The sequence below is a fragment of the Cyanistes caeruleus genome, chromosome 3, assembly GCF_971803275.1.
Source record: "Cyanistes caeruleus chromosome 3, bCyaCae1.hap1.1, whole genome shotgun sequence".
Classification (NCBI taxonomy): Eukaryota; Metazoa; Chordata; class Aves; order Passeriformes; family Paridae; genus Cyanistes; species Cyanistes caeruleus.
In genome coordinates, this window is record NC_141703.1 from 32,256,659 (window position 1) to 32,281,462 (window position 24,804).

A 24,804-nucleotide genomic window follows, 5' to 3' on the forward strand; every position below is an offset into this window, starting at 1 on the left:
CGCTGCCGGAGCCCCGTGCTGCCGGGAGCCACCGGCGCTGGCCGGACTCTGCCGGCTCGCTGGGAGGCGGCTGCTCCCCTGTTCCCCCGTCCCGCAGCGCCCGTGCTCCCGCACACTTCACAGCAGCGCATCGGTGCTTGGCCGGCAGCACAGCGATTCCTGGTGAAACCCAGGCAACCCCCGAGCAGTCGCCGTCCATCACCTTTGTCATTTTCTCAGGGCAGCAGGCGGCCTGGCTGCCACCCGCGTTTCTCCGCTGGCGGAGGAAAAGAGCGCAAGCCTTGTAACAAATGATTGTTAGCAATTCACGGTAACTGCAATTAGCCAAAGTAAACACCACAGAACTGCTGTATAATCCAGTAAAGAGGCGTTTAGGTTGGGAATAAAAACAAAAACCTAACAAAACCCGAAAGGTTGAAAGAAAACCCCTAAAGTGAATAACTGAGAGTTAATTGCCTGACTCACGACAGATTTTCCTTAAGCTGGGTCGTTCCTTCAAAAATTAACTTCGGGAACAGAACTCCCTACAGCCAGCTCTTCTAGGCATCATGTAGGAGTTATTCTAAAAGCAAGACTGCATCTTTCAGCTATTTTTTTTTTTTTAATTGAACAATTAAAAACGACTCCCCCAGAACATGGAAGCTGTGTCTAAGGGAGAAATAGAAGATCAGAGATTTCCACTCCCGAGATTTCTGATCACAGGAAAGCAGTGACTCGCTGTACCTCTGGGCAGAGTTTTTTGTTTCCAAATTACCATTACGTAAGTGAAATTTTGTCACTTCCCATTCTGAAAACAAAAGGGAATATTCCAATTACCCTGATGCCTGGTGCAAAGCTCCACACACCTGAAGAGAATCGAAGTGCCTAAAAATCACATCTGTGCTGTTAATAGTGGAGTAGAAAGACAAAAGTTGTCCAAACCCAAACTATTTTTGCTCTGAATACACTTGACTGTTGTCTCATTTCCGAGACTCACAGCAGAAAAACCTAATTTACTCCAAAGTTCACAATATACACGTTAGTTCATGTAACCTGGTCTACAGGATCGTGTAGATCTCCTCTCCCCGTGTATACACTTTTCTGGCATACCTTGTGCATATAAATGTGTATCCACGCATTCGTACAGTGCATGCAAACTTCTGCATGCATCCCCCTAGATACGGAGGCATACAGAAACACTGCCTTGCGTTTGTCTGTCTGTCCGTGTAAGCAGCCGAGCCGATTACATGGATCTGCGCCTGTGTGTACATCGGGATGCCCGTCGCTCCGATCACCCCGAGACCAGCACCCGACCCCTCTCTCTCCGTCTGAAGAGAGCACCTCCAGCCCCGGGCGCTGGGGGGGCTTTCGGCAAGTGATTGTGGCGTTCGGGCATCCCGGAAAACAGCGGGGGGATCCTTCCACCGGGCTCCCTGTCCGGGCCATGGGGCTGGTGATGCTGGGGAGAGGTCCCGGCTGCCTGCCGACTGCGGCTGCCGGGTTTGCCGCTCCCCCTCTCCCGTATGCGTGTGTGTGCGCCCGCTGGGGCGGGGGCAGGGTTCACTTCCCGGCTCCTCCAGTTGCCGGCGAGGCGGGAACCTGTTGGGCAGGGAACGGGGACGAGGTGCTCTCCGATGCGGGGCGGTCCCCGGCAGCGCTCCGGTGCCGCTCTGCGGGGCTGGCTGCGGGCAGGCGCTCCGCGGGGGGGGCAAGGTGCGCCCCTTCCCCCCGCCCCAGCCCCAGCCCCAGCCCGCCCCCCTCGCGGCCCGGCCCGGCCCGGCCCGCCCCGCGGCACCCGCGGCCCGGCGGGGCCCGGGCTGCTCCGCGCTCTGCAGCGCCCGGGGGGCACGGCCAGCGCCGGCCCGGGCAGCGGGAGCGCCCGCGCCGCTGCGCCCGGCAACTGGCTGCCGGCAAAGGGGACGAGCCGCAGCTCCGTGCCCACTGAACACCTGTCAGCCCGCGCAGCGTGATTTATACCTGGCCTCGGCAGCCTCTCCGCTGGGGATTTCCCTCTCGTTCCACTTCTTCTGCTGCTTTTTTTTTTTTTTTTTCTTTTCCCTTTCGCCTCCCCCCTCCCTTCTCGGAGCGTTGTGGAAGAGAGTGTTTTCTTCAGGGTATTAAGCTGAGAATACAGAGGAGGAGAGGCTCAGACTTTTACCTCACTGCCTCATTCTCCTTTCCATGTGAATATTCTGCAACGTTTCCTTCATCCTGCCGCTCCTCTCACCTGGCCAGCGCTGTCCGGACCATGTCCGCTAAGCTCCTGCCGCTTTTCTTCCTCCTCTCAGTGTTCCACGCTTGGTAAGTCTGCGCTCCCCTCGCCTCCCTCCAGCCCCTCTCCTCTCTGCGCTGGGGCTGGAGGGCTGAAGTCCCATTTGCCGGAGTTTGCACAATATTCGGCACCCAGGAAGAACAGTGGCCTCTTCCCACCCTCTTCGCGCCGTGCCGGGGCTCTGTTCCCAAACACGGCTCACCCCGCTCCCATCCCCAGACCCGCCCGGCTCCGCGGTGCGCCCGGGGCGGTGGCACCGCCGCTGTCCCTTCCCGGCCCCGCTCGGAGCCCTGTCCTGCACCGGCCAGGCAGAAAGTTTCCCCTCGGGCGGCTCTCGGCGCCCGGTGGGACGGCGGCTGGGGCTGCCCGGGCTCCCTCCCCTCTCGGCCCTGGCTTCCCTCCACGCCACCCCCGGGGCACCCGCGGCAGAGACCGGAGCGAGGAGCGAGAAGGCGAGTGATGGGGTGCGCGATCCCCTGGTCCCCGCTCCAGGGCCGGGAAGGGTCTCCCCGGTGGGGAACCGGTATCCACTCTTAGAGACCAGAGGGGCACAGCCGGCAGCGGCAGCCCTGACCTTTTGGACTTTGTTCCTTTTGGTTGTCCGGGGTGTTGTACACCCTCACAGGATAACCCAGGCAAAGGGGTCAGCTCAGCTCCCCCCTGCAGGAACCACCGCAAACCAGGCTACAGGCACGCTCAGAGGCTTCCCCCTCCCCTCCGTGGCAGCCTGCCCCACACCTGAGTGGTGTCTATCTCCTAAATCCCCACAGGAACTAGAGGATGCTTCATGCCAGCCTCCACAGCAAGTGTGGGACACACCTTTTGCAGGAAATAAACACTTTCCTGACAACGCCTCAGAGTCTTCTAGACTTCCTCCCTTGCAATTTCTGCATAGTCTCTGTCTCCTTACAGAATCAAAACTGACAGAGTTGGGGGAAGGCATATAGCCTTTCTTCCTTCCCAGCTTGAGACCGGTTTGCCATCAGTCTGTAGTTATTTCTCTAGATGGCAGGAATATGATAGGAATTGGCAGTCACCAGTAGGGCTACAAAAGAAAAATGTAACCTCAAGTGCCCCTGAAGGAGCCTAACCAGAGGCAAGCAATGGAAGGGAAATAATAACTTCTTAGGGAAGAAAGCAAAAAAAGCTTGAAAAATATGTGTCTAGTGTATTAGTCTGGTCCACTGTGAAACCTTTCCCACCTCCAAACTTAATCTAGAAGATAGGTAGGGATTTAAACTGTTTGGAGGTACTTTCTAGGAAAGAAGCTGCTAGAGGGAGGTGATCTAAAAGGTCTGCCAGTGCTTAGCTAGACTCTTGTTAAGGGACTTGTTTTAAAGCAGCATCTCCCTGAAATGGCAATCATGATACTACCTGAACTCCGTTCTCCTTTCCAGGTGCAGTCTGAATGCCTGTGGTAAAGTTATGCTGGCTGCAGCAGAAAAAGACGTATGATTTGTCCCTCTTTGCTATTAGCAATTCAGCACCACTGCAGAGTTTCAGCTCGGAAATATTAACCATGTATGTTCGGAGATGATGCCTCCTCGGAGAATGATTCTGTAACAGCAGCATTAAAACACAGGGCTGGTCATGAACCTGATGGGAAAAAAAAGAATTCTCCCAAAATCCTCTTGAGTGTTTTAATGCTCATTAAGTGAATTATAAAAAGAAAAAAAAAAAAAGTCAACTTTTTAGAGAATACAGCCCAATAACAGAGAAGTAGTGGTTGTCTATTCAAAATTTCGTTTCAAGTTTTCTCTACTTTTACAACTCAGTTGTATGATCTCTGTGCAGAAAATCCTCAGGATCTAGGTTTAAAAATTATCTTTATATAGAAACTGCACCTAGAGCAATTGAAAATTGTGAGGTCGTGTTAAGTGATTCATGGTTAATCCTCAGGGGCATATTGGCGGTAGAGCAGTTTCAGTTTAAAGATTCATTAAATTCTCAAATAGTGGTCTTCAAGCAATGTGAGGGTTGATGATGCTCTGTGATTAAACTTTCATATTTGCGTCAGGTGTTTTTTATGTTCACATACAGTGTTTATCAAGTCTTCTGGACATCTGAGGTATTTTAAAAGACACGAACGTCATTATGGAGAAAAGCAGAGGGAGAGAAAGAAAGTTGCAGTGATGTGTGTAGCACATCCCCTGAACAAACGAGGCTGATGCCTCTCCTTCTCCACTGCTTTGCACCTCACATAATTGTTCACAATTATGTAAAAATGTTGCAGAATTATATCATATCCCCATGGCAATTGCAGGTTGAAAAAAAGACGTGATTCCTTCCATAGGTTCCACCACTGAGGTCATCTTTTCTCCTAATAACTTCATCTCAGTCTGTCATAGATTTTCTCCAGTGAGAGGCATCAAACAGATTTGGTTTCTAAGATACCAAACAATACATCTTCAAATCAACATTTTAAAGTCCGTGCACAAAAAGCCACACAAATGGAATTAGACTTGTGTGAAAATAGCTCTAGCTGTGATTTCTGGCCAAACTGCAGTTTCACCCCATTTGCATTAATACACCCTTAAAATAAACATCATTCACCTATAAAGGAGTAAAGTTACAACTCTTGGAGTAGTGCTGTTTTTAAAAAAAGTTATTGAAGCTGCAGAAAAATTGAGATTTATTTATGCAATGTATTTGTGTGCTTGTGACAATCCATCTCAAATTCAAGGAGTGAGCTCTTAATTCTAAGCCTTGTAATACATTGAACTCTGGAATTCGGGCACAGAGAATATAATAATTTATTAATAGGATAAAATGATCAGGAAGCATTAACAGATCTGAATTTTTAATACTCTTATTAGCCTTTGTGCAAGAGATGAATCAGTTGTCTTGATGTATTAATAAAGTAATACTGCAGATGTTCGCTCTTTGTAAAGGCATATTGTAAACTAGTCAGAATAGGTTCATTAAAATACAGGGTATAAAATACTACTCTGGTAGCTGTATTATCTCCTTGAGTGTAACTTTTTGAAGACACTTCCAGAAGACAATTTCTAAACAACTGTCAATCATGACCTATCCACAGATACTCAACAATTGTTAATGGGAAAATCCTGTTGCACCTGTTGCACCCTGCTGTACCCTGTTGCTTCCAATTTTAGTCATATAAAATAATTTTTTTTTTTTTTTCATTTGTTTTGCAGTTCTAGAAAGGTTGAAGAGGATGAATATGAAGATGGAACAACTAACCAAAAATGGGTTTTAGCTCCAAAAACACAAGACACAGATGTGACTCTCATACTAAACAAGCTGTTGAGAGAGTATGACAAAAAGCTGCGGCCAGATATTGGAAGTAAGTGCCTCGTTCTGCACAAGTGAGGATAAGCTTCTCTAGGTGCAGAGTAGACATGTTACTATATCCTGGAAAGTGTGCACAAATATCTTGGGAAGTGTAGATTAAGGTTTTTTGCCTGAAGTAAATTTCCAAGTCAGTATTTTAAAAATTCTAATTCTCACAAGGAAATCTGGTGGTAGCTTAGGGTCCTAAAATTTGGTTGGTTTGTACAGAGTTTGTGTAAGGATATGGAAATGCTACTTCTTAAGTATTCAGCAGTTCTCTTTTGCCATCCAGTCCATGCTGAAAATCCCACACTCTGAGAAGCAAATAAAACTTGAACATATTAAAAACAAAAAGTAGGACCGCCGATTATCTTCAAAATATGATCCTGAAAGTTAAGTTCCTTAATGCTTAGTGAGAAGAAGGCAGTGGGATTTGCCTGTGTACAGGGCAACTCCAGAGATGATCTTCCACAAACCAGCAGATATCTCCAAAAGAAATCTTATAGAATCAAAATGTCTTGTGGCCAGCACTAGTATGTATAAAATTGAAATACGAGCCAGTATGTACCTGTGTATAGTCATCTTGGGCTATTTTATTGTTTTAATTTGTATAATGAGGTCTCAAACCAGTTGTGGTTCTTTTGTTTGTTTGTTTGTTGGGTTGGTTTTCTTTCCTTTTGTTTTGTTTTGGATTTTTTTTTAGTGCCCCACCTACTGTAGTTATGTTCTTTTTTCCTGGTTTGCATCCCTAGAGCATAATGGCTGTGACACAACTGTTGCTCAGTTTTTTCACAGCAAGTTTGTATGACAGAAATCAGAAAGAATTTGTCATATTTGCTGTACCTTGCATGTGCTTCAGAACAAACTGAGAACGGGGAATACTCAAAACAATCACCTAATATAATTTGATTTTCCTAAATATTTGTAGGGATTAGAAGGAGAATTCCTACCACTGATTATAAGTGAAATTACTGTTTGTTAATGGCACATATATCGATACGCTTTCTAGGTGATCCCTTTGTAACAGTTCAGAGGGAAGTAAGAGCCATCTGTATGTATTCATCATTACAATTATAAGTGTCTCATATCTATACAACAGTTCAACAGTTGCAGAAAAAGAAGACTTTCCTGTGGTATGAAAGAAAGGGTCTGTTTGGTTCTTTTTTTGCAGCTATTACTTTGATTTTCCATAGTATTTACAAAGATCATATTTGATACTTGTGTCTGTTTTTATCACAGAGTGACATTTATCTTTTTCTACTTAGTTTGTCATACTGGATTTAGCCATCTTTAATATCTGATGGAGAGGTGCTTTAATGCACTTTCCCACCCATATCAACATCTGGAAGACAGTCGCAGACAAATTTTTTGATTTATACACTGTGTCCTCAGATCACTGACTTAAGGCAGAGTGAATTACATTATGCTTACGTGGGGCAAAGGAATCACTCAAAGTCCCCATGTCACTTGCCATAAAATCAGTAGAGGTCAGACATATCTTACAGCACTGGGAAGTCATTGTTACCAAAATAATTCCTTTTGTCTCTCCACAACATTTTGTAAATCCTGTTTTAGAGAAAGGAGTCAAATTACACAGCTCTTCACATATCAAACAGATTTTACAGCTCTCATACATCTATTTCTATTAAGCATCTTGGTCCTAGGCCATTTTTTGTCTTTTAGATAGCAATCTGGCTGTTTCAGAACCTGAGCTGAGTGTTGAAATGCTACAGAAGTTAGTTCATCTCTGCTTCCTCCCCTGGTCCCTCTTTGCACCTCTCCTACCTTTGATGCAGATAAATAACATTGCCCTTTTGAAGTTGCGGAGCTGTCGCATTTGGCAAGGAGAACACAAGGGGAACGCTAGAGAATCAGGCATTACAGATAACTTCCCTGAATTGCTGGCTGGTGCCTGACACACAAGCACATCTTCTTTTCCATCTGGGAGCTGGTTATCCTCCAAACAGGGTGGTTGACATGTCTTGGCAACAGAATTGTCTTGCTGCCCTGAAGGTCTCGGTATTAAGACAAATACTTTACAACATAACAGATACCAGCTAGAGCACAAGGAAAAAAAAAGTTAGTGTACCAGGTATCAGAGAGCATTCAGTAAGAAAATGCATGTTTTCAAAATTAGAGGAAGTATGGAGTGAACCAGTAGAAGAAGTGAGAAGTAATTCTCAGAATCAAGCAGAAGTTCAGCCAATACTGAGGGTTAAATCCACAACTAATATAGAGTCACCTTACTCACTAGGGCCTTTACATTAACATGGTAATGCTGGGAAGTAAATTGTCTGACCCACAGGACAGGGACACTCACCATTTCATGTCACACTGCTCTTCACTCAGTTTTTCAATCCTTTGTTGCAAATCCACAATTTCTAACAATGTGCAGCTTTAGCTATGGTCCTGAGGAAATGATCTTTTTTCTGAATGCAGTCAGAAGGACCTAGGGAATACTTTGCACTTTCTAATATTAGGTTTGCCAGTTTCAGATCACTTGGGAAGACACTTCTGCAACCAAAAACTATGGAGAGAAGGAGAAGGCTGTGGCAAATATAAATGTATCAAAGTGCATGCTGGCATAGGCAGTGACTTCTCTGTGGCTTATCATCCTTCTCAAAGGCAACTGATATTTTGGCTAGCTCAGGTATGATTCCTACCTGGTGCAGACATATTCTGATTGCCCTTTTGCCATACTGTGGGCACTGACATTGTCAGCAATCACATCTCCTCCAAGGCCAGCAGTACAGCCATGAGTGAGAGAACTGTGAGCACACAGCTACCCTCTTTCCTCCTCTGCCACCCAAGCACATCTAAACCACTGCAAAGAGTGTGTAGGTCACTGCTTGGATGAAAAGCTAGGATTTTGTGTTTTTTACCCCTCATCCTGGCCTGTATTTGACCTCAGCTTCCACGTAAATGCCTGCTGCTCAGATCATAGGCACAGTCTACCCTCAGCACTTCAGGCATCACCTGCAAGGTTCCAAGCCAAGATTCTTTAAGAGTGGATTGAACAACCTAAATGTTAGGCAAAACAGTTTACCTGTGAAGGCTATTAGCAAAGTTATACCTTAACAGGTCCTTTCTCACTAAAAGGGGCCTTTGATCTTTGGAAACAAAGCAGTGTTCTGCCAGCAGGGGAATGCCTGACTGCATCCCCTGTGGCCACACACTTGGCAGAGTTCTTGTCTCCATAAATATCATGGCTTTTGAGGTTGGTTGGTTTTTTTTTTGTTTTTTTTTAATTGGTGGCATCTGGAAAGTTTCCATTATACCACAAAAAATACACACCTTTTTGAATTGAAAAAAAAAAAAGAAAAGAAAGCACTTCATACCAAACAGCTAATAACGGTGTACTGATTAGATCAAAAAGAAAAGTGTTTTATGATGTAAAGCATCTTTTCACCTATTTTTTTACCAGCTGAAATTATTGATATGAGATACTCAGGTCTCTTGTGTGGTATTAAAAGAATCCTAGAAAAAAAATCAAAACCAATTCAGAATTGCCTTAATATCTCTTCCATAGGCAGGTATTCTGTGTTTTCTTTGAAAGTGCTTTGAAGTGAATGTTCAATGCACATGCATAATTTCTTACGTGCAGTAAGACTTGCTGCCCTGCAAGTGTGCTTTTTTCTTCCCATGTCACATTGATTTAAATCCTGAAATTTAGCAGGACCAGGTTCTGGCCCTGAAATTTTTCTTCCTCTTTATTAGTAAAATGAAAACAGAAATATTAGGCAAACCAACAGGGCACAGAACAGAATGATGATAATTACAGCTAAAAAAATCTCGGTTGCGTGTAAGTTCTAGTGATAAACCAGATTTTAGTAATTGCCCTTTACTTTGATTGACAGATTTAAAATTTAAGTTACTATAAAAATCCCACCACACAAAAAACAAACAGAAACAAACAAAAGAAAACCCAGCAATGAAGCAAAACACAGGTGAATTAAATGCCAGATGGCAAAACATATTTCCTTCAAAGTTAGTTTACTTTTATGAAATCTTCCTTCTCCCCTTCCTTAATGGATGCTTTAGACCACAACAGAGTTCTGGAAAATAAAAGTTACCTTTAGAATCCTACGTTGTTTCAAGCTTAACTTTATATGGAATATAATTTGTCTTAGAAAATGTGTAACAGTGAAATAAAATAAAAGGTTTGCCAGTCACATTCCCTGAGTAAGCTTATATGTGGAAATTTAAATGCAATCTTTTTTTGCATTGTGAAAGTTACCTTAACCATCAAAAATCTGATATGTGAGAGTGTGAAATGAAATGTGCCATTAGCAGTGGGAGGGGAAAAAAGTCTCACCCTAGATCAGGCTTAGAGTGGCAGAGTAGAAAGGCAATTTGTATTGCGTATTTGTATCCTTTGTTTCTCAGATGATCATTACATTAAGGAAACCTCTAAACTGCGTATGTTGAAAAAAGCTTCACCAGTCTGTGTTCTGAGTGTTTCAACATACATTAATGTCTCCTTTTCCTTCCTCCCCTCCTTCATATTTTATTTTTTTTTTAAGTTACTTTTCAGTAACTCATGGTTTCCTCTTGGATCCTCTAAAATTATTTGATCCCTGCAGCTTCTGGTGGTCATCTATATTATTATGTATTTATAAGCCAAAACAAATTGACTTTGGGATATGTAATGTTCTGACTCCACCAGTTCTAGCTGTCTTGAAGTCATGCTGCTTTGCTTTACTTCTCCAGTATCTTTGTAACCATAACCATATTTCTGAAGATCTGAGCAGTCTCAGATACTGCTGTGCAGCTCTCACTACCCTGAGTAGGTTTGTACAAGCTTAGCTGGTACAAACAAATGGGCTCATTTGAATCAGCAAACACAGAAGACTAAGCTCTGTCTGATGTGCTTTACTGTGCTGCTTGAGAGCATTAACAGCAGTTCTCTTTTAAAGCAGTTAACAGTTTTCTCTGTAACTAATTTAACCTGTTTCTCACTGTGTGCAAGGAGCTAATCTGTTGGTTGAGAGAAAACAACTCTGTTGCTTTTTGAAGGATATGTCCTTTTCCAGGCACAATCCTATTGAAAATCTTGAGCTCTGAAGCAGTACCACAGCCTTTCTCCTGTCTGACCTGCTTTCCTCCCATGTTGCACAGAAATGAACCCTGAAGTGCACCACAGGCGCTTACCACAGAGGCTGTCAAGTTATTTTTGCTAGCTGCTGATTGCCACACCTGATGCTCTTTAAATTAGCTCCAGCTAGGTTTCCCCATATGTGGTGACAGAGGGTTGCATATTGCCTGGCAGATCAAGATATTTTCCAGATCACAGTGCAGAGAAAGCTGTGAAGTGTCATGCAAGGTCAAACTGCTACATTCTGCTCTAAGTCTTTTTTTTTTGTGGTGGCCTACAAGACAGTGCCAGGCATCTCATAACATGAAGCAGTGAGAGAGACATTCGCTGCTTCAGGATTTTTCATAGACACTTGGACCTGGAAAGCCAACTTGTGTGTAAAGGTGGAGGACATGGGAAGGAGAGATGGGGTAAATTCTGTTTGTGCTATGGCAGCACTCAGGAGGAGGAATCCATAGTCCTGGATCCAACTTCTGTAGTACTGGGTACTGCAGAAGATTGTAGAGATTAGTCTAATTTAGATTTGTATGGGAGAATAAACTTGAATAACCTGCTGTTGAGGACATAGACTGCTGTGGCTGAGACCTAGTAGGAAACAGGGCTGAATAACAGCCACTGATACTTCCCTTTTCCTTCTTTTTTGGGAGTAGAAGTAGATTGTCTTCCTTTCAGAGACTTTTGTTTTGTTTTAGCCATCTAATGAGAAATCCTCAAGAGAAATATTCCTGAGGAAAGGGTTGTTTTTCAATGAACATGAGAACAATGTCTGTTCTAGGTGGGGTGATAGAAGGGATTTTTTTCTTCTCATTCTGCAGGAGTTCTAATTCTCTACCATTTTCAGGAACTGATGCCTTCTTTTGCAGTGATGGCCATGAATATTTCTAAAATATTATAGCAGAGTTAGCAAATAAGGGGTAAGCTACTCTATGAACACTCCAAAATACCTGTTTCAGATTTTGATGATACATGTCAGAGTTTTGAAAGATTACATAAACAAATAGGCTGCTTGCACATAGTCTTGGTTTGTGCTGGTTCAGTGTGTTAAACATAGGGTCTTTCAAAATCCTGCATGGGAGCAATTCTGATTAGGAGAGGATCTTGACACTGGGCTTTCTTCATGCCTGAATTCTGCTTTTCTAATCACTTAACCATGGACTGAGTACAGAGGAATTTCTGCCTTGGCTTTCTGACCTGCTTTGGTTCACAGCTTTTCAACCCTGAGGGGAACCATCCTACTTTTTATTCATCCTTTTCTCAGGTAAAATTTTAATGTGCCATACTGAAAGTATAAGTAGAGAAATTTTAGTCCAATGCATTGAGCCTGAAGCCCTGCAACTCAATGTTTCTTCTTAAAATTCTCCAAAGCAACCCAGTTTTGTTTTTCCAATTATTTTTGAGTTTTGGTTATTTTCCCTTTTTTTTCCTTTTTCTCACCTTTTTATTTATTAGATCACCTGATTTAAATCAAATGATGGAAAGCAACACTTTGATTTGAAGCTTACTGTACTTCAGTAATATAGAAATATTTTAATATATAGAAATTATTAATTTCTAAGAAAATTATTAATTTCTAAGAAAATATTAATATTTAATAATAGAAATATTTTAGCATTCAAGCATTGTTTTTTTGAATTTTCCCCATAATTTACTGCCAATAATTTACCCCAAGTAATGCAGTTCTTTGCCCATATAAAATGCTTCTTTCTCTCATGTCTAAGAAGCCACTTGGATCTTTGTAATACTTATATCTTGTGTGTAGTCTTGTGTTGGGTTGAAAAGAAGTATTGCTTGTGTGTTGGAGAAAGTGGCCTTTTACCCAATTACTAAACTGCAAGCTGTACAACCTTCTCTTTGTGAATGTAAAGAATTAATTTACACAGATAACTTTTATTTAGTGTCTTATTTCCTGACAGTGACTGTTTGCTGAAATGGCTTGATGCATACACAGATGGAATATTTTTCTTGAATGGCGTCGTAGGTAGGAAAGTTTGGTTGACATTTAATGTTTGCCTAACTCTTAGTCTTAACTGTCACACATGAAACTAAATGTAGAAGCTGCTAGTTCTTATTCTCTCTTCTACTCTATAACTTCACTATCATATTTTTTAATCTGAGAGGATCAAGGGAGTGTAGCATACAAACTTTCTGGAAGCCATGAGTTGAAAGTTAGGTAAGAGAGAAAGTCTGAGATATCAATTACATAAAAAAATACTTTTCTTCTTTCCTCTTCCTTCTCTGGTTAGCCAGACTAGGCTGGCATAAAGGAAGTTTCTTAGCAAGTATTTGTAAACTGCAAAGATGTTCAGTGTTAGTTGCCATTTTGGGGTCATGGCACAAACTAATTGTTCTGTCATCTTTAAACAGGGACATATTTTGTTCTGCACATATTATTTTAAATATTGCTTGTTTTTATATCTGTGTAGTTTTCTTATGGCTGTTATTGTTCATCCACACCCTGGTTGCTAGCTTGCTAGACTTCACAGGAACAAATTCTATTATTTTTCAGTCTTATGTTATTACACAGGAACTCTCCCCTCTGATGAATATAAGTAAAACAAAAATTAAAACTGTAGGAATTAATTGAAAAACAAGCCTAACCATTACTATTTGCAGTTTTCATTCCACAACATAATACTTGAAAAATTACAGCTTGTGCGTTGGGGAATGGTAAATGAAGGATGAAAGTGCTGAAGGTTGATTGATAGTTATGGTGGGAAATGAAGAATAAAAGTGATTTGTAGTTAATTGAGGGAGTCCGTTTATGTGCGCACTGTCATTCACACTCCTGGACAAAATGACAACCAAACCTAGCATGTAAAAAAATGCTGTTTTCAGAGGACTGTGTTCTCATCCTGGTACTGCTTTAATCCAAACTTTCTTTCTTCTTTTGATTTTCATTTGCAGTTCTGTTTAGGTAGCTTGAACCTGAAACATATGGATGTCACCTCTGTCAGAGTTTCTGTGTCTGTAGCAAGTGCAGGACTTTGACATCTATCTGTTTTCAAGCCCATTCTCTTTCATGCAGGGAGAATGAGGGTTTTTAATTTTCCTCACTGATAGATTTGTAACATTGGAGAAGAGAATCATCAAATAATTTAGGTTGGAAAGGATTCTTAAGATCTTTGAGTCCAACCCTTAACTTACCACTGCAAAATCCAGCACTAAATCATGTCCACATCCACTCATCTTTTAAATACCTCCAGGGATGGTGGCTTAACACTTCCTGTTACCAGGTTTTTCTTCAAATGTGGTAATTTGTTGTAAAATGGAGATGTGTTAGCTGCCTGTATTTAGTCTTGAGAAGTGATTTGTTAGCAGAGCAGTTTTTTTTATAGGAATAGCTAGGTAAAGAGATGTTGCCAATAAGGTCACGTAGGAAAATTGGAATAGTCGTCATCACTAATGCAAAGTAAAAATTAACACTATAATCACTACTATTACAGTTACCAATAACTGTGTAATGATTTATTACAGCTTTGTCCCAATTTAAAAATAGCAATTTATGTGGTAATGAGAGAACGTAAAGTATCATTACAGAGCAATATAAAAAAATATCTCATTACTGCAGAGCCAATCTTGTTAGTCAGTAGTCTTGTAAAATTGGGGCAGAATTCAAGTGGCCCTGTAGGTCTTGAACAGAGATCATATTGTGATTTTTATGTATTTTTGTGCCTTCTAAAAATCTAGTTCTAGCTGCTTTGCTTCTACAAATGTGTATGTATTGATCTATGACATTTTTTACCCCTGCTGTGTTGGGTAAAACCAGAACAAAACTGTGAGTTGGTTGAACAATGTAAGAAAGGTTAACTCTCAGCAAAAAATAATTTTGTTTTAAAATTAATGAGAACTCAGTAAGACACACTCTGTTTAATTGAGCTTGTAAAAAATATTTCTCAATATTAAAATTTTAAAAATATTTCTAAATATTTATGATTTATGCAAGAACATTAGTGCTATTTGGACAGACTTCAAATGTGGAGGAAGCTTTCTGAAGGAAGAAAAGTGGTTTCATTCATGAAATAAGCATCAGTTCTGAATAGTGGAGATCTATCAAAAATTAAAAGATATTTTAAAAGGACAGCATTATTCAGAGTAGTAAATAAGCATAATAAAATGTCAGGAGCATTTTGCAGATTTTTTCCCCCTACATGACATGAAATTTTATAACATTCTCTCTTTTGATTTACTCTTTTAAAATTCTCCTGATTTATCTCTTCAATTTTTTCAATACACATGATCAACTCACATATGTCCAACAGTAATGTCTTCATGGATTTTAATGAGATTCAAGCTCAGGTACTGGTTTATTTTCACCCTTGTAAATCCATAACGCAGAACTAGATTAATCCCACAGTTGTGTTTTGAACTGTCAGGGGTTTTTTTAAGTTTGTAGGCAGTACTTGTTGGTAGTGTCTTTGCAAAGTGATAGTTACAAAGCTGACTGGAATGTAAACACTGTCTCAAAGCCAGGGCATTTGGATCAGATGACCTTAGTTTTGTTTAAAAACATTTTGATTGGTGTTATAAATCCCCTCTTCAATTAAAGCCAACATGTTTGAAGATAAAATGACTGTGATAAGTAGCTAGGTTACCTTTGGTAGCCCTGAGTAGCAGTGTAACACTGCAATTATTCAGATGTGCTTGCACTATCTTTTAGGGAAAGATACTGCCATGGATTAAATAATATTTCAAAGAACTTTGAGAAGGCTGGTACATTTGTTGACAACCTTTAATTGCTCTCTTGCATGTTGTATACACATGGTTCTGCCAGTAATTTTTCAAAGTTTCTGACAGCTCTTTAGAACTATCTTGGGTTTTTGCCAAAAACAAAACAGTACTGAAACTGAGTATCCATATTTAATCTTATTGTCAACTTTTAGTGAGGTATTAACATTTTCATTGTTCTGTCAACAACTGAGGACTCTTCCAGTGCAAGAAAAAAAGCTCTGTCTGCAACTCAGCAACTCCATGTGAGGCTTGAATTCCTTCAGGAACTGTGTTCACAAATGCATGCAGAACACTGAAAAACTGAGCAGGCATTGGAATTGCAGAATCACAGAATGGCTGGAAGGGAACACAGTGGATCATCCAGTCCAACCTTCCTGATAGTGTAGCTTTTTCATCTTTCCATGAAACTCAGTTTATTTTGAAGAGCTTTGTAGGGTGAGTTCTTTCTAATATGACACAATAACTGTAAGACTCAGTTATTTCCTTTTTCATAATGCATTTTGGAGAAAATAATCTTAAAACCTTTATTCATTTTGGTTAGTATTTTGAATTTAAACTCATGATAACAAATCTAAAATTTATACCTGACAATCCTTTGTTTGTTTGTATGTGTTTATATCCATGAAAGACCATGTACAACAAGAATTATGTTCTTCTGACTTTTCTTTTAAAACCTGAACACATATTTATCATACAAATTACATTTATATTTTTTACTTCTGCCTAGAAAAATAAAACAAAGTAATTCAAGTAAGCTTTATAATTTTTTTTTTTAATTTGAACATGTATAATAGCTTACCTGTATTTTCTTATTATTTATTTTCAATTTGAATTTCACTGGAAATGTCTGACAGAAGAAGTGACTGTTGTTTAGTGTTCTGTTTCAAGGTTAGATCTTTACTGTGAGTAACTGTGAGTAAGATCAAATTGTCTTTAACATTAACAAGCACTGCTTTTTTGTTTGTTTTTTTTCACCATAAGAGAATTTGGTCCAGCACATCCAGGAGAAATTACCACCTCATATTCTATTTATATACTTAACTGCTGCAAGGATTAAATAGAAACAGGTTTCAAGCACTGTGTTCTGGTCCTGCCAAGATTCAATTGCATGCCAATTTACATCCTTAAGTCTAGTGCCATTAATGTTCACCAGAGCTCCTTAGCCTTGAACTTCCAGCTAGACACATACATAAACCCTATAAAGCTTAGAGCTCTTTATTCCATGAATGCTATTCTGGTGGAAGAACTAGCTGTAGTTCCTCACTATTACCAATTCCTGTGTAATGACATTTATTACTGCATTTTGAGGCAACTCATTACCAGAAGCTGCTAGACTCCTATTTAGTTATTAGCTGGGTACAATTAGAATTGCTTTAATCAGCTGAGCTTGTTCAGCTGAATTCACATTTTCTTTTGCTGAAGGGGAGATCTGAGTTTATCAGCCAGTACTTCAGGCAGTATGAAACCATAACCTTAAATAATCCTGGATGTTCTGACCATACACAGTCAAGAAGTATGTGTTACTTAATGAATTAGAGAGAATGGTTATCATCTTTAACCACTGTTTTCACCCAGTTTAATGTCTGTTTTTTGCAACAGGGAATATAGCCTTCCTAAACACACATACATACCTTACAGGACAAACCTGCATGCAAATTCTTTTTTTCATAACCATCTAAATTTTCAAGTACTTCAAAACTACTTGACACCTCTTTGATAGTCTGAAATTTGGGGGATGCAGGCAAAAAAGATTCATCTTTACACGTGAAGATTCCTGTCTATCCTCAGCTTTGTGCCAGATGGCTTTACACCAAATGACTGATAGTTGGCATAGATAAGCTTCCAGCAGAACCTTGGTATTCAACTGTTCCTCACTTCTCTGCTCAGTACCTTCCCAGAGGAAAGCTTTCCGAGTTTTGAATGGCCAATATGCCTGCATTTCCTCATTCTAGGAGGACTGGGGGTTAGTGAAAGAAGTCCAAGTCCAACACAGTTCCCAAACTTCAGTGGTTTGAGTACTCTCTGGAGATTTTTGAAAACCATGTAGAGGAGAAGGTTCTTCTATGGGAAAGGAAGATGTCCAACACAAGCTATTGGCTTACTAGGGGCAAGTCTGCATCAATTGCAGGTTAAAACAGCATTTAGTCTTTATACTTAGTTTTGAGTCAGTTAACACTGGAGAAAGTAGACCACTAATTTAGATCTCAATTTAGAGGTTAACGTATAACCTGTGGGGTTGGAAGAATGGCAGTATAAGTAAAGAAAATATGTGTTTTTTTGTGTAATAGTGGCATTATTTTAGAGTCAGGTTATGTCACCAATAAGAGCTCAATAGTGTCCGGCAGGTACAATGACACCAAAGATGCTGAAAGAAAGAGAAATCGCAGTGGCCCCAGCAAAACAAAGGAATATAGAGCTTGTCTTGGCTTATTAAGTCCTGGAGGTCTGAAAACATGGAAGATCTTATGGGAAATGTGCATTGACTAAACCAAATCAAATTCAAAAGCCTTTGAATGAAAGAGTGCAAAGGCAATGTGGACTGAAGGGAATGAGTCTAAATTGAAAGAAGAGTTGCTTAGGTTTAGCTAATCAGATTTCATAGAGATTTTACTCTAAGTTAGGATGATTTCAGGGCTGATGAGATGCAGAAACCTGGAAAGATTTTTTTTGATGTGGAACAAATAGGCTAAAAACCCTTAATGTTGAGGCAAAGGGAAAAAGTAATAAACTGCATTATTTCTACTTTCATGTCAGACATCTTAGGTTTGAGCTTGACTTTGAGCTACTGTGCCTAGACCTGAAAGTTTCTTTAGCAAATTGCTGATGAGACAAATTGGAATTGTGATGATGAAGTGGTACAGGTTTTAATTTATGGCAATTTTTTATGTTGGGTAGGAGTAATAGAACCACATTTTCCTAAAAATACATTATCCATATTTCTCAGTAGTTGTACCTGAAAAAAAGACCTTATGGTTATTGGGGGGAAAAGTATTTGGAGTGATTATTTATGTTGCAAAATAATTTTTCTTTTTTTTTCTCCACAGTAAAACCAACAGTTATTGATGTTGATATTTATGTCAACAGCATTGGTCCTGTATCATCAATAAATATGGTAAGTGACTTACAAAGATTTTTATCTGGATTGCTGATCTTGGCATCAATACTAACTTTTGAAAAAAACAATAAATACCACAGTGATAAGTTTTTTTGGTTCTGATTTAGTCCTGTTTTCAGCTATAATTCTGTTTTTTGTGTCTCATCAAGATAACAAACCTAAAAGCAATATTATGTTCTATGTTGTCTATTGAAAAATGCTGGTAGATCTTCAGTGGTAAAATAGTCATCTCAGGAAAATAAAAGTATGAAGTGAAGCCATTGTCAAGAAAACTCTTGAGCTGTTGTTTCAATAAGCAATCAAATATACAGAGTTTCATAATGCAGAGTTAATAAAAGTCATCATATAATAATGGCATATTTATTTGGAATTCATCATCTCTTCAGTGGTCGCTGAGTTACCAACAATCTTGAACGTTAAAGTATAATTTTGCAGAAGTTATACATCGATGTACTGGGTGTGTAAAGGCAGGAGGTACTGAACGAGTGTGGTGGTGTGGCAATAATAAACCTGTGGTTGGTCAGTTGTTACAGTCTAAGCTCTAGGTCTTTCCTCAGTGCTGCAGCATCATGTTCAGATTTAGAAAGCAAGATGAACGTTTATGTAGCTCTGGGGTTATGGGTAGCTGTGGCTGCTTGTGCTACTTTTGAGTTTGAATTCCTCATATGATTCCTCTTCTTAAATTAGGTTGATTTCTTTTTTAATACAACTTGGGAATGGAGGACCTGTTAATATCTTACTGTACTTGAAGATTTTAAAATAATCTCTTCAAAACAATGTCTCTTTTCCACAATAGCATTCAAAGGCTGTGTACAATGTTCCTATAAGAATCTAATGAATGCATTGCATGTGTCTTTTGTATTTTTGGAAGAAAAGCTCCTGAATTTAATAGGTGTCTCTTCAGCTTTATTCTTTGGTTCTGCCTGTAAGTATGAAAGAAGGCAAATACTTGCAGCATATCAAATACAAGGTGGCCAGACGCTCCTGTGCACCCTGGCAGTGGAAAATCTGGCAAGTAAACACAGAACAAATTATGTGCTGTGGACAACTGTCATGTTCAACGACTGTGAAATGTGTTGATTGATATTTCACATGAAGCACTGAATGTCAAGCAATGGGAGTAGCTGCTCTGATCTTGAACTAATAAATAACTAATTATCTTGCCCTTCCCTGATGGTCTACCATAATGACTTCTCTGGAGAACAATTTATTAGAAGGTCCTCTGGCTTGCATTTACTCTAGGAATGGGTACTCTGTTCAAAAGCAATGGGGACAATATGTTTTTGCCCTTTACCTCTGAATTAATTTGTGTTGGCTTGTCTCTTCAGTGGAAGAACTGATTGAGAAGCTTCTTTTCCCCTAATTTGTGTTATTTCAACTGTTTGGCTACAGTATTCAGTAACTCTGATTTGATCTACTGGAAGAAAAAAATTGAACACTTTTAGGAATTAAGAAAAACAATTTATTTACTTTAAGTAAGCAGTTATTCAGGTAGACTGTGAACCTCTGAAGCCTGGGCACACAAAGAGCTGAACAGAAATAGTAGCTAGAAATTACCTGTCTCAGAGGAAGAGAAAGGAAAGGACCATCTTCAGTCTGATATCTGTCATATAACTGAAATTTTAAAGGGAGAGGAATGTGCATGAAAATCCCATTTCAGGAGAAAAAAATGGGATTCTTGGTAGAACCCACCTATGCTCTCTTTCTCACCAGAACAAGAACTTCTAACTTTTCCCCCCTAACTTATTATTAAAAGTTAAGTTGTTCTGTCCAGGCTATTTGGTAAAGTGGTGGTTGATTGAGCAAAAAGAACTATGATTACATTGATTTCCATCTCTTCTATTTCAAGACCGAGATCATTGACACGTACAAGGCGGACTTTCCTGCTGTGTACTTCCAAACACAGACCTTAGCTCAATTACTTTTTTCTTAGTCTGCAGCACTTCTGAGGGAAAATAATGTGGAGCTTCTCTAGAAATCAAACTCTGCATGTATATTTTCTGATCAGTTTTCATCAGTGATTTTCATTTAGTGGGTGAAACCTAGGAAATAATTTTCTTTAAGATATTTTTTCAATGGGTATTCATCCCGAATGTTCAATCCAGTTTTGTAGAGCAAAGCTTTTCAGATGTCATTAACTGTTACAATTATGCTTAGATTTGAGTATGAATATTAATATCTAACTCTTTCTTTAACAGTCAGGAAAAAGACAGTTGGTATCAGACACCTACTTGTAGCAAATTTAATCTCAGATGAATTGTATGTGAATACAAGGAAGAATGAATCTTTTTAGACTGAGGCTGTAACTGCCACAAGGGGAAGAAATGTTAGGAGCTCCTTTGAAGAGGCTTCAAGTCAAAGGAGAGGAAGTGTTCTGTGGCAAATACAGCATAATCCACAGGAACATATGGCTAACCCAGCATTCCAGACTTTTTGAGGACAGTTCCTGCCACTTCTCCTAAAAGTCTTATTGGTTACTCATTTTCTAGGTACTTTCAGTATGTTTATTTTAAACCTCAAGGTTTCTAGAAAAATCAAACAGTAGTTGCTCTTCTATTAGAGACTCATCACTATAATATATTTATGAAGACAATAGAAACTTGTTTTCTGAATAGATAGGGGTGATTCTTCCTTTGTGTGAGACGTGGAAGGCTTCTTTGGGTCATGGTTTAAAAACACCTGATATGAAGTAATAGGTATTGTGTAATAATAGACAAGGAAAAACAGAACTGAGTGATACTAGGAAGTGTTTGCGAGTGGCAGTAGCTTTAAATAAGTAATTTCAGCATTTTGAGTTATGGCATGATGCTATGAAATGGTAGATATTATTGATATTATGCATGAGTATTTTGAAATTAAAAATTCCAAGATACATATATGCTCATTTAAAAATTTTCGGCTGTCTTTTTAATAAATGAAAGCCATCTTATGTATAAATATTTTGATGCCTGTCCTTTATCAAAAACAAAATAGGATGTGAGCTTATACTCATTTAAAAGAATCAAAAACTGGTTTATTTATAAGTAAATGACAAATGCCTTCTATGAGCCAACTTTGATGTTCCTATATGCATATTATATCTCTTTGTCTTGGTTTTCATCATTTAATAAAATAAGTTAAAGAAATCTGCAATTTGCTATTTCAAGGTGCAATGTCATCAGTGACCTCAGGTTATAGGATGCAAGATTTTAACTCAATCTTTTCTTATTGAAAAATTTTGTTATATCTGTAATTATAATGAACACTCTTCCACTATATTAGGGAATCTTAAGGACCTTCTAAATGAGTTTTGAAAATTTTTTGAATTTTAGAATTCATTTGTGATTTTTTAGAATTTCTTTTCCCCATGCTTTATATTGTAAACCAGATGTATGGACTCCATATTAATCAGTTTTTATATATCTGTCTTTTTGGAAATTTTTTTCTTCAGTATTTTCCATTGAAAATTGTGTCCAGGAAGTATATAATTTTGCATTCAAATCCGTGGTTCACTTTTTTGTCAACCCTCCAGTTCTTCTCATTAGGTGTAAATGTTTATAAATTGCTTTTTAAGACAGTCTTAATGTGGCTTACTGCAGTATGGTCTTCTACAGATAAGTAATACTAGCTTGTCTATAAAAGAACTGAAAAGGGAAAGACACCAATATACAAATAGGGAACTAGACATGAATAGAGGGGGAAAAATCCCCTAGAAGTAGTTTTGTGAGACAGAAAGGTAAACATGCTGAGATTGAATAGACTATTAAACCTCAGTGGCATCAAAGGCTGTGTATTTGTGCATTCACACATCCAGGATTAACTGAGTAGCTACAAAAATCTAAGATTGCAGCACAAATTGCTAGTGAAAGAACAATTTTACACCTGCATGGTTTTTGCAACTGGAATCTCATTTTAACACAGCTGTACAGAAAGGATGTTGAAGAGAGTGTGAGAAGCAACCTTATAAACTGTACTTACCTGGCCATAAAAATAGTAATTGGTTATCTGCTGGACATATGGTCACCTCTTTATTCTCAAGTATTATTAAATGGCTATTCAGAGTGTTTCTTTTAAGTATTTCATCACTTTATTCTATTGTGTCTCTCTAGGCTATGTCATATATCTTTATGGGTGCTATATTTCCCATTTGTTCAGTTAAGTGTTCTAAAATAAAAGCAATTTTTACTCTGTTTTACCCCTTAATGTATTGTATTTGAACTTCAGTTTCAAAGTCCCCACATGCTCATTTTGCTTCTCCACTAGACACTATGTGTATCTAAAAGAATAGTCTTGATCTAGAGGCTTGTCTAAAATACTACTCAAAGGCTCATAATTAAGCCTGAATTTCTTGCATACTTTCAGTATTTGTGTCTATTCGCTTGATAGTTAAAATTACTATTTGAGCTGCTACAATTATAGGAACATAGCCTGGTGAATCTTTCCATCATATGGCAAAGCTACTTTATAGCCAGATTTCATCCCATTTTCAGCCCACTGTGAAATACTCCCAAGTATTTCCTTTACAGACATTTACAAATATAGTGCAAGCCACTGTTTGAGCACAAGGCTGATGCCCTGTTCGTTGTTAAATTGAAGTGTGTTTTTCTATCTCACTATCTTACCTAATCTATTTACAAAGCAATTGTGTAGGGAGACGGTTGGAGTTATTTTTCAGGAGTGACTTTTCCAGTCAATGAGTTCAGATAATCGCTAAAATAATGGAATGCCTTGGGATATTTATATTTTTCACTGAAAATCTTACACTCCTTTTTTGCTCTGTGACCTAAGAGAACACTCATGTACTGAGCTAAATTTTAGTCTGAGTGGGTCTGTTTGTTTACAATATACTAATCATACACTTAAACATTTTTCTAGATTATGATTAGGTTACTGTTCTTGTTTCTAGATCATACTTATATGCTGTCATTAAGTTTGGATCTCTCATGATAAAAAAATGTATGCATTATAGAAAACTTTTTAAAAGAATGGATTTTTCTTATCTGATAAAACAAAATCACCTCTCCTACAGGCTCATTCTTGTTGCCTTAAGCTCTGGCAGTCAATGCCTCACTATGAAAATGTTTTTGGGAGGTAGTAGTAATAAAATGACACATCAATCTGTGGCTTCTGTTCCACTATAGACTTTGTGAGAGGCTCATATAATCTCAAAAGTGAAACTGACTGGAAAAGAGGAAGCTGGGGCTGGGGAAATGAACATAGATTGAGGTTTTTTCACATATCACCTCAGCAGCTTCTACATTTGGTCTTGTCTAGAGCTCCACTTTGTGTAACTAAAACAGAGCCTGAGAGATAGAGACTCGGATAAAGAAGGGCCTTAGGCTGCCCTTGTTTGAGATGCAGTGGGATGGACTAGAATAATGTTAATTTTTCTGCCATGTAGCTTGTGTGCTACACAATACATACTGCCATTATTTGCTGCACTGGCAGGAAATCCAGTTTATTTCTTGGAGGAATGATAGATTCTGTCACAAGTCTTTGGTAATGGACTAATCTTAGTTCTGCTGATCTCTCTTATCAAAATTCAAGCAGATTATCAAATATGGATGAATTTAGCCTTAGTGTTGTCACAAAAGGTGTATGGCAAATGAGCAATTTAATTTCAATAAGTTAGAAAAATTAAATGTCTCATCTACTCAGTAGTGGGTATTAAAAATATTTGAAGAACGGCTAGGCTGAATGCTTTTTCCATAGATAAACAGTGTGAAAATATCTAACAGATTCCTCCTCTTTGAAGTTATATATTAGCCTTCATACAAAAAGTAGTAAGAAACTCTAGTCTAGCCCTAGTTTTTAAAGCTTGATTTCTCCCACTTTAATAACCTGTTTCTTGGGCCTGCAGGCTTTAGGGTTTAGAATTAGTATACTCAGTGTTACAGCTCCTTTAGAATGTAGTAATTGCCCTTCTTGTCTATTCATTGATACATAGCTTCACATTCTTTATTGACAACATTTGGGAAAGTTAGTCTAGAAAAATTATGGCTAAATTGCTGTAAAGGGTATTGAGTTACTTTAGGGTAAATTGACAATATCTTGGCCTAAATCAATTTCATCTTTGAGTGTTCAAATGTTTATCAACTTTGTTTTAGAGTTTCAGCTTTTCATGATTGCTCCATGAAAGAGTAATTACTTTTGTGTTGACCTGTTTATTGGATTCCTGGATAATATTGATGTAATTTAAACCATGGTTTTGAGAGCTTGGTCTTCCTTAGTGCTTTCAGTTATGGATTTAGTCAGGAAATGGAAGTTACTGATTTGTTCTGTAAGTAATAAAGATGTACTAATGACAAGTTGTTGTAAGACTTCATGTAGGAATGTAGGCCT

General features: G+C 39.0%; 1 protein-coding gene across 1 annotated transcript in view; it reads left to right on the plus strand.

Moving 5' to 3' along the window:
• The first annotated feature begins 1,793 nt into the window (after positions 1-1,793).
• GABRG3 (gamma-aminobutyric acid type A receptor subunit gamma3) overlaps positions 1,794-24,804 on the plus strand; it is a 290,524-nt gene continuing 267,513 nt past the window's right edge. Inside the window, exons 1-3 of the mRNA XM_086880630.1 lie at positions 1,794-2,280; positions 5,410-5,558; positions 18,413-18,480. Of these exons, the coding sequence (XP_086736756.1) occupies positions 2,228-2,280; positions 5,410-5,558; positions 18,413-18,480 (270 nt within the window). The 5' untranslated portion in view covers positions 1,794-2,227. The remainder of the gene's footprint in view (positions 2,281-5,409; positions 5,559-18,412; positions 18,481-24,804) is intronic.